Here is an 8918-nt window from a genome sequence, read left to right as displayed (position 1 = left end):
CCTTTGCCTCAGCTGTGGGCTCCAGCCTGGCAAAGCATGTCTGTGCTGTGGTCTTGAGGAGGGCTGGCCACCACTGTGGACCTGTGCTCTGGTGTTCATGTGGAGGCTCTCCGAGATGGATAGCTACGTACTACTGTCCTCCAGACAGCCCCCACCAGCCACACAGGAATTCGGAGCTCTGCCCAGCGCAACTGGGTGATCTGAGGGGTGACAGTCACCAGCTCTGGATGGGGAGGTTCAGACTGGACAGTGGGGAAAATGTTTCCATACGTAGGGCAATGCAGCACCCCTTGGTGGTGGGGGGAGCTGCCTTGCATGGAGGCTCCAAGCCTTGGCTAGATGAAGCCATGGCCAGCCTGACACTATGCCAGCCACAGTTTGGCTTTGAGTAGGCTGTTGGATGACGTGAGGCAGAGAGGTCCCTTCCAGCCGACGCTTCTTTGACAGATTAACAGGGCAGCGTAACTATACTGCAACCAGCAGCCTAGCCAGGCTCCTGTAAGGTGTTCAGACCATTGATAGATTATTGCATATTAACTCCTCCTCATACACTGTGCTTTTCAGGACACAGGCTCTCTGCAGGCCAGCACTGGGGTCAGGCCCACTTTGAGGAAGACTCAGACAGCTTTCTGAAAGGACCTGTCAGAGTCCCTTTCCCACCTGAATTATTTTAGACATCCCTCTTATTCAGCCTTCAGGATGCTACACTTACCGTACCATAAGTAAAACGACCATCATCCAAAAGCACATTTGTGCACATTCAAAATGAGAAAGGGCTGTACATGACTATTACTAACTTTCTAGGCATAAAGAAAGATTATTACCTGAGAGAGTTATTTGTATTAATCAAAAGTGTCCATTCAGGTTTACTTTTCAGCAGAATAAAGCTGCTGGCTTTGTTCCTCTTCATGTCCCTCTGCAGGTTTCTGTCCCTTCCAGCCTCAACCAGAAGAGCAGAATTCCCAGGAACTGTGAAATCCTGCATGTGTTTGTTTTATCATAGTCCTGTGACTTCAGAAAAGAGCCTAGGAAGTCCCTGCTCCTGATGACTTCCTCCTTATCGCACGGGCTCATAACTCCACGGGAACCCAACATGTAAGTTGCCCTTAGCAAGTCTCTCGGACTTGTCAGGGCAACAGGTTCAAGCAAAGGTCAGTCAAGGTCAGGTAAGGCTACTCCTTGTCCCCTTTCCTCCACTCCCTTCAGGTAAGGGTGGGAGGGTTTCCCCAGCAAGTGCCCTCAGAGAGGGTTTGCAGCCCCAGCACCGGCATCCCTTCCTGTCAATGGGTCCCAGGGCAACCACAGCGCTGTCAGCAGCGAGGAAGGGCGCCCTGGGGAAGGAGCAGCCGCCCAAGCAGCGGATGCATGCAGCAGCACTCCCAGGAGCTCTGCAGCTTCACATCCTCACCCCCTCCCTTGAGGAAGGGCTTTTCTGGTTGCTTTCACTGCTCACCCCATGCAGCACCTGGGTGCAAGAGTGGGGATGCTGAGCTAGAGGAGAGCGAAGGTGCTGTTTGTCAGTGCGGGTAAGGAGCTGCAGACAACTTTCTGCGTGGAAGTAACATCCCAGCCTTTTCCTGAAATGCCCTGAGTACATGTGCTCCATGCCAGCTGCTCCAAGGCCCGTGGGGACACTGCCCCAGTGCTCCAGGGCAGGGAGGCAGGACAGCCATGGTGGTCACCAGCAGTCACCAGCCCCACAGGGAATGCAGACTGGGGAGGGAGGGTGGCGTGGTGCAGTGTTGAGAAGCCCCCAGCTGGGTTTGCCATTGCACCAGCTACCTCCTCTGGGGATGGAATGAAAATGGACCACTCTGTTCTCCAGGATGGTGGTCCAGCAGTGCTGCTCACAGAGCCAGCCATGTGGAGCCAGGCAAGGCTGTGTCCCAGCTGGCTTGGCTTTGTGAGAGCCCCTGGCTTCAGGAAGGGAAGCGATGCAGCCTGTTGGAGGTGCTGGTCCTTGCAGCCCAACTCAAGCTCCTGCCCTCGGGGATGGTTCATAAGCTGCAGGCCAGAGCGAAAGGGAGGAGTTGTGCCACTAGACAGAGATGGAGCCAGGTTGCTGGCTGTGGCTGTTGCTGTCAGAGGGGGTCTTGGCAGTGGAGGAGGAGGTCATTGAGCCGCTGTTCCTGAAGATGCGGAGTAGCCTGCGCTTGTAGCCCCGGAAGGCGAAGAAGTAGATGATGGGGTCGATGCAGCAGTTGAGGTTCATGAACGCCACAGTAACTTGCAGGGACATCTTGAAGGCTTGCTGTTCACGGCAGGACGGCTGGTACAGGATCTTCCTGACCATGAACTGAATGATATTGAGGTGATAGGGACTGAAGCAGAGCAAGACAGCCAGCAGCACCACCAGGATGATGGTGAAGGCCCTGCGGTGGTGCCCATTCTTCACTGTCAGAGGGTTTTCCTTGGCTGTCTGGCAGAGTTTGACGTTGATCCTCACATAGCACACCAAGATGATGCCCACAGGCAGGAAAAATCCAATCACGCAGGCCCCCAGGAGCAGGTAAGGCAGCTTGGGAATCTCCTCAAAGTTGAAGTACTCCATGCACGTCAACTTGTCCCCCATCCTCCGCGTCATGGGCCGCAGGAGCAATGGCGCTGTCTGCAGGAACACCAAGGACCAGATGAGGACGCAGACACCCCTGGCACGGCTCATCTTGCGGATCCTGCTGGGGTGCTTGGTGCGCACCACGGCGATGTAGCGGTCCACACTCACGCAGGTCATGAAGTAGATGCCCACATAGGTGTTCATGTAGAAAATGAAGGCTGTGACCCGGCAGAACCAGTCCCCAAATGGCCAGTCAAACTCCAGGACATAGTAGGCAATCCTGCCCGGCAGTGCCAGGGTGAAGAGCGCATCAGAGAGGGCCAGGTTCACTAGGTAGAGGTTGGTGGAGTTGAGTTTCTTCTTCCTGCGCTGGAAGGTGATGCAGAGGGCCAGGATGTTCCCGCAGGAACCAAACACCAGCAGGGCAGTGTAGAAGAGGGAGAAGGTGACTTTGGCAGTGAAGTGGTGGTTGTGCACATTGCAGCTGCTCTGGTTGCTGGAGGTGAGGTTGGCAGGCGAGAACACAGCCTCCACAACAGCCATTTCCACAGTGCCTTGTGAGCTCTTGCCCTCTCCCTTGGAGTAAGAACAGAGATGAAACTTGCAGCTTATTGATAACAGGAGTGGCACCCATAGGGCCAGCCCTCATTGCAAAGCAAAAAGCCAGTCAGTCCCCTGCTCCCTGCCTCCCCCAGCAGCACACAGCCCGAGTCATTTGGAAAAATGCACCTCTTGTGATTTCGGTGCGAGCGCCCCAACAAAGGCTGTGACTCATTGTGTTCTTGTCACCAGATCCTCTTATTTTGGGCTTTTTTTTTTTGCAGATCAATTCCAGAAAGGGAGGAGAGGAGATACCCTGTCACACAAAGGTCCCAATCTTGTCTGGTGACAGCGATGTCTTTTATTCATCGAAATGGGGAGCTCCATTGAGAAAATGCCCAGAAAGCAGTGGGCGTGGGGAAGGGGTGATCAGGTGGGGCTGGGGGTGCAGAGGTGATCACCTCTGCTCCCCTTTGCAAAGAGCAGCACCTTTGCGACCCCCGGGTTGGGACCAGAACAGGAACACACCTGAAGGAATTCAAAGAGAGGAAAAATCCCGGCTTTCCCCAGAAATCTCATCCCATCCAAAGCGGGGAGAAGGGAATACACACCCAGCACAGAACCCCTGTGTCCCGCACACCCTCCCGCCGTTCGTCCTGCTGCGGGACACGGCTCCGCACGCCGCAACGGGCTGGGGACCACCCGCACCTCCATCCCCCGCCTTCCCTCCCGCGCCCCCCGGCCCTGCGCTCACCCCACGGGGTCGCCTCCGGGCTCCACTCCGCTGGCGCGCAACAGCGGCGGGACGGGACGGGGCAGGACGGGACGGGACGGTCCCCAGACGGCGGGGCTGAGATGCTCACACGCACACGCCCCAAAGAGAAATCAGGGCTCTAACCTGGGAGCGGAGGTGCCTCCTCCTTCTTCCCCTCCTTCTCCTCTATTCCTCCTTCTTTATTCCTCCTCCTCTTCCTCCCGGCCGGTGCTGGGGCGGGAGGGGGGCAGCCTCTTCGCCTCCCTGCCTGCACGCACCCGGCTGCGTTGTGAGCGCCTCTTGGGATTCGCTCACATTATAAAAGCACCCTGACGTCTGGGGTTTTTTGTTGTTTTTTCTTTTTTTCTCTCTCTCTTCGGGTTAGTAAAAATGTGTGTTCTTTCTGGGTTTGAGGTTTTTCTTTTCAGTGTGTAAGAGGCATTTTGCTGCAGTGGGGGTTATTCTCAGTAGTGGCTGAGCTGGAGACGATAAATGACTGTACCTGCACAGCAATCGCTCCTGACACCTGAGCTGACTTTGGGTTTTGCTCTGAAAATTTCTACAAGGATGCGAAATGCGACTGAACAATGACAACAGCCCAGCTCTGGCCCATGTGCCATCCAGAGTGTTCAACCCTGGACACATATGCATGGCCAGGGCAGAACCATCAGACTATGGTACCTAAAAAAGTCAGGATGAATCTCCCATGGAGCCTATTGTGCCTGTGGCTGGTGCTTGTCAGAGCTCCCCAGGCTGTGGCAAAACCCAGATTTGCCTTTCATACACACACACAGAGACCACCAGACACGGCTCCTTGACGCTAACCTGAGTGGAATGAGACAATCTGCCCTGAGTGGAAGTACAGAATCACAGAATGGTCTGGGTTGGAAAGGACCTTAAGATCATCCAGTTCCAACCCCCCCTGCCATGGGCAGGGACACCTTCCACTAGCCAGGTTGCTCAAAGCCCCATCCAAGCTGGCCTTGAACACTGCCAGGGATGGGGCATCCATAACTTGTCCTGGCAACGTGTGCCAGTGCCTCACCACCCTCATTGTATATTTTCATTATTAGGATGATCTGTTGTCTGGTCAAAGTAGGCCAAAGCCTTTTGTCTCAGTTGGAGCTCTCAGGTGGGACAGAGCCTGCTCTGTCCCTGCAGAGTGCCGGGCAGTGGAGAGCTCTGATTGCCCACAGGCCTACATGCAGGTGCTGCTGGAGACTGGTACAGGCAACCAGTACATTTTCCCATGGGAGAGAGAGAATATTCCCCCCCCCAGCACTTCCCAAAATGTTTGCAAGAAGCTTAGGCTGCCCCATGGCCATCAGAATGGCCTTCCCCATAGTAGCTATTTAATGGAGACCACAGGGACTTTTAAATCCCAAGAGGATTTTATGCACTTTTTAGTGGTTTTAGGGTTTTTTTTGGTGGTGGTGGTGATCATCTTGCTTGTTTCATTTTTTTTCCTCTCCCCAAAACTCATAATAAAGTAGGAAATTCCCATCACGGGACATTCAGGGCACTACAGAAAAATCCTGAGGCCAAGAAGTGTCAAGGTTAAGACTCCATTTAAGCTAAACTTACAGTTCCCTCTGAGCTAGTAAAGCTCAACCAATTCTTTAATTGCATAATATTCATAATGTTTTACAACACAGTGGCATTAAACTCCATACTAATCTGTGTACTCATGTACTGTGGGTCATTCATATAGAAATTACACAGTGACTGATATTGTCATGAATTATTACAAGTTGAAGGCACCTAGCAAAAGTAATAGTGAAAACTTGCTAACAACCATCTGTTGGAGAAACTTTTGTTGCTCTGAGGGTTTATATCTCATGCAAGAAGAAGTTTGCTAATGAGAGAATAATTGCTGAATAAATGATTTGTAATACTCCTTAGTGAGATGGGGATTTACTACATGCACATCTGTCAGGAGTTAATCAAACTTGTGTGGGGCTCAAAGGTTCTTGAGCTGTTTCATGATGATGATGGAAATTCCTGATGGATGTAACATTAGGGAAGTGTTATGCCTGCAGAAATCCTGAACCTGCACTGGCGAGTGGATCCAGAACTTCCCTGTCATCTACCTAATGCACTGCATGGAATAGAGCTGTGGCTGAAATAAGTATTGATTGGCCTGAAGTCAGGGGTCACTGTAGCACTGATGATGGAAGAGCTGACTTTTTGCCTGTGCTTTGGGATGCTTTGCTCCTGTCCGCTTTCATTATGCTCTCTCACTTGAGACTTTTATCTCTAGAGATTAACTCTCTCAAGGAAATAAATCCACGATGAAGCCAGGCGAAATGCCATCACCTTCCAGGCAGGTGCTGCAATGACTCCAGCTCATCGCCATCACCAGTGCTCAGCAACGATAATGATGGATGGGGCATTTTGTGATGCAAATTCACACTTGGGACTTTTTCCATTCAGTCAAACACGCCCTTGTACAACCCCTCCTGTCCCTGGGGCTCTGCACTTCCCAGCAGGAAGGCTTCACTGTGTCGAAGCAGGGCTGGATAGAGGGGAGGCCTGGGGGGGTGAGCTCAGCCCCTGAGCAGAAGGTGAGGTCCTTCATAGGGAGGCAAGTGTAGAGCGGGTCATGGGGAGCCAGAGAAGGGAGATGCCCCATGTGGCATCACCAGCCTTGAAAACAGCAGAGAAGCCTAAAGGTCCAGGTGACAGGGACTTGGGAATAAGGAGGGAAAACAATGCTGTCTGCCTGGTTTTATTTTTCTTTCTGCAATGCAGACGAAAGGAAGTGGCTTCTTCTTTTGTGCAAAACATGCTCCTGCCCTGCATGCAGCAGGTGCTGTGCTACAGGAGTGCAACCCAGCTCCACCCCTTTGCACAGGCAGCCCCACCGAGCCCAGCAATGCTGCACTGCACCACGGGTAACGGCCCCTTTCGGATGGGGGAATGGGGCAGGGAGAGCCCATTCCCTGCCGTTGCAACACCAAGGTAGCTGGAGAGGGACCCCCCACCCCTGGCAGCACTGAGAAGCTCTGTCCACCCCAGTTTACAGCCATCTCATTTAAGAGCTGCTGCCCTTTACTGAGGGCAGAGGTTGGATGAAACCTGGTGTGGGATTTGGGGTTTGAGGTTTGACTTCAAAGCTCGGTCCAGGTTTTCTTCTGCTGTCCATATTTGCACAGAGCCACTTTTCCTTGGGCCTGGCAAGGATCAAGCAAGGGTCCTGCAGCACAGGTACTTGTCCCTGGGCAAATGGGAGCTGCTGTCCTGGGGTGTCCCTGCTGCCAGGGACACCACCAGGGCACTGGGGACACCTCCCAGGGGAGTCTTATGCAAACACTGAGTATGGACGGTCTCTTCCCTGACTTGTGGATCATGGCCATTAACCACAGCACAACCCCAGCCAGGTCCCTGCCAAGCCGCTACCTCTCACTGCTTGCTGGGGGTCAGTGCTGCCCTTCCCAGAGCCAGGTGTTTGGTGTTTTGGGATAGATGTGCGCCTCCGAATCACCAGGGCTCTCTCTCCCATCCTCACAAAGGACATCACTCTTTGCCATCCAACGAAGGCTTCCTGCAGCCCCCTCTCCCTCCTGGAGGCCTTTGCATGGATGTTTCACCCCAGCCCAGCAGAAAAGCCAGCCTTCGGCTCCTCTGGTATCAGGTCCTTCAGGACATCAGCTGTGAGTCCAGCCATGGCAGTGGGAAAGCTTGCAAGGAACACCTCAGGCAGGCGTTTGCCATCTCATGTGTTAGGAGAGCCAGCACTGGGCTTGTTCCAGAACTTTGCCTTCAGGTGCAGAGCCACACTTGGGGTGCTGAGGCTGTTGTTTACAACCTGGTGGGGTTTCCCAGAGTTGAGAGATGATTTGAAGCTGGACTTTCTGAAGGCAAGACAGCATAACAGATGAGGTAACAGGTCCTTCACAGAGAGACAGCAGGAAGCTCGCACCTCCTCTTTCCATTGTATCATCATCTCTCCCTCTTTCCTTTCCCCATTGATTACAGTTACCTTTTCTTTGTTCTAGTGCAAAACATTTTCAGGAAGCTTTGGGTTTAGACACAAAAATCTCCAATCCAGGTGCTTTTGGTTTCAATGCAAGAGGCAAGGATTTTCCACAGCTCAGCCCCAGGGTCTCAGGCCACCATTTGTCATCTGGTGGTAGAGCAGAAATTGGGAGAATGTCTGATTTTAACATGCTCCTGCCTATCCAATAACAGCAGCTGTGTGGGGAGCTCAACATGCGGCTCAAAGTGATGGAAACGGTAGAGAAAGCGTAATCTGTACTGAGATGCCTGCCAGTTCATGACAAAAATCTCAAGACAATAATTACTGGGGTTTTGGTATGCTTGAAACCTAACCTGGCCCTAAATCTAGGTGGGGAACACTGAGTAATGAAGCAGCTGAAATCTGCTTCTCCCTGACTTGACCTGATTTACTCTGCCTGTGCAACACCAGCTCCTGGAAATGACGTTGCAGCACCAAACCACGACACAGAGGAGTGTCATGGCTCACTCCAGTGTCTTGGGTAGTAGAACACAACGTGGCTGCTCCGGGACTGTGCTTCCTTCTCCTCACCTTCATTCCCAAAACGTGGGCATGAAGCCTTGCACGTGGGCCGCATAACCACCACGATTTCCATGTACCTATGGCTTCACTGAGCCTGGCTGTGGGGAGGGGGTAGGTGGGCCAAAAGGGGCAACTCTTACTCAGGTATGAGCAAATTGGTAAGAGAAATACCAATGAAATTCACATTATGAAATAACTTCCTCCAGCAAACATGAAAGGCCCTTGCTCCCCACGCTGCGCCGTGACTTAGAAGCTCCATTATGATTTTGCAGGAATCAGATGAAAGTTTTCTTGGTATCTGATTTCTGTGGTTAAAAACAATGTTTAAACACTTGTTAGAAAAACACAATCATAAGACAAGGCTGGAGAACTGAGGTCCTATTTTTATCTGGGTTTTTTCCTATGCCAGGGCCACATATGCACACTCACGCATGCACATTTGCAGCTATGACACAAACAAAAGCAACCAGTGTAGAAGATGGTCACAAAATGCAGAAATGAGTGTTCGTGACAGAGAAAGTGCCAAAAAA

General features: G+C 52.4%; 1 protein-coding gene across 1 annotated transcript; it reads right to left on the bottom strand.

Annotated features, from left to right (window-relative positions):
- Window positions 1–210: 210 nt before the first annotated feature.
- LOC133281075 (G-protein coupled receptor 183-like) lies at window positions 211–3174 on the bottom strand. Its single transcript, XM_061476238.1, has one exon. It carries the CDS (start codon window positions 3095–3097, stop codon window positions 2039–2041), a length of 1059 nt encoding a protein of 352 aa, XP_061332222.1. The 5' UTR covers window positions 3098–3174; the 3' UTR covers window positions 211–2038.
- Between the last annotated feature and the right edge of the window lie 5744 nt (window positions 3175–8918).

Source organism: Pezoporus flaviventris, unplaced genomic scaffold (assembly GCF_033815535.1).
Source record: "Pezoporus flaviventris isolate CSIRO_AGI_PZ_B2104156 unplaced genomic scaffold, CSIRO_AGI_Pfla_v1 ptg000095l, whole genome shotgun sequence".
NCBI lineage: Eukaryota > Metazoa > Chordata > Aves > Psittaciformes > Psittacidae > Pezoporus > Pezoporus flaviventris.
Note: the sequence above shows the minus strand (reverse complement) of the source record. Positions and strands in the feature narration are given on the sequence as shown.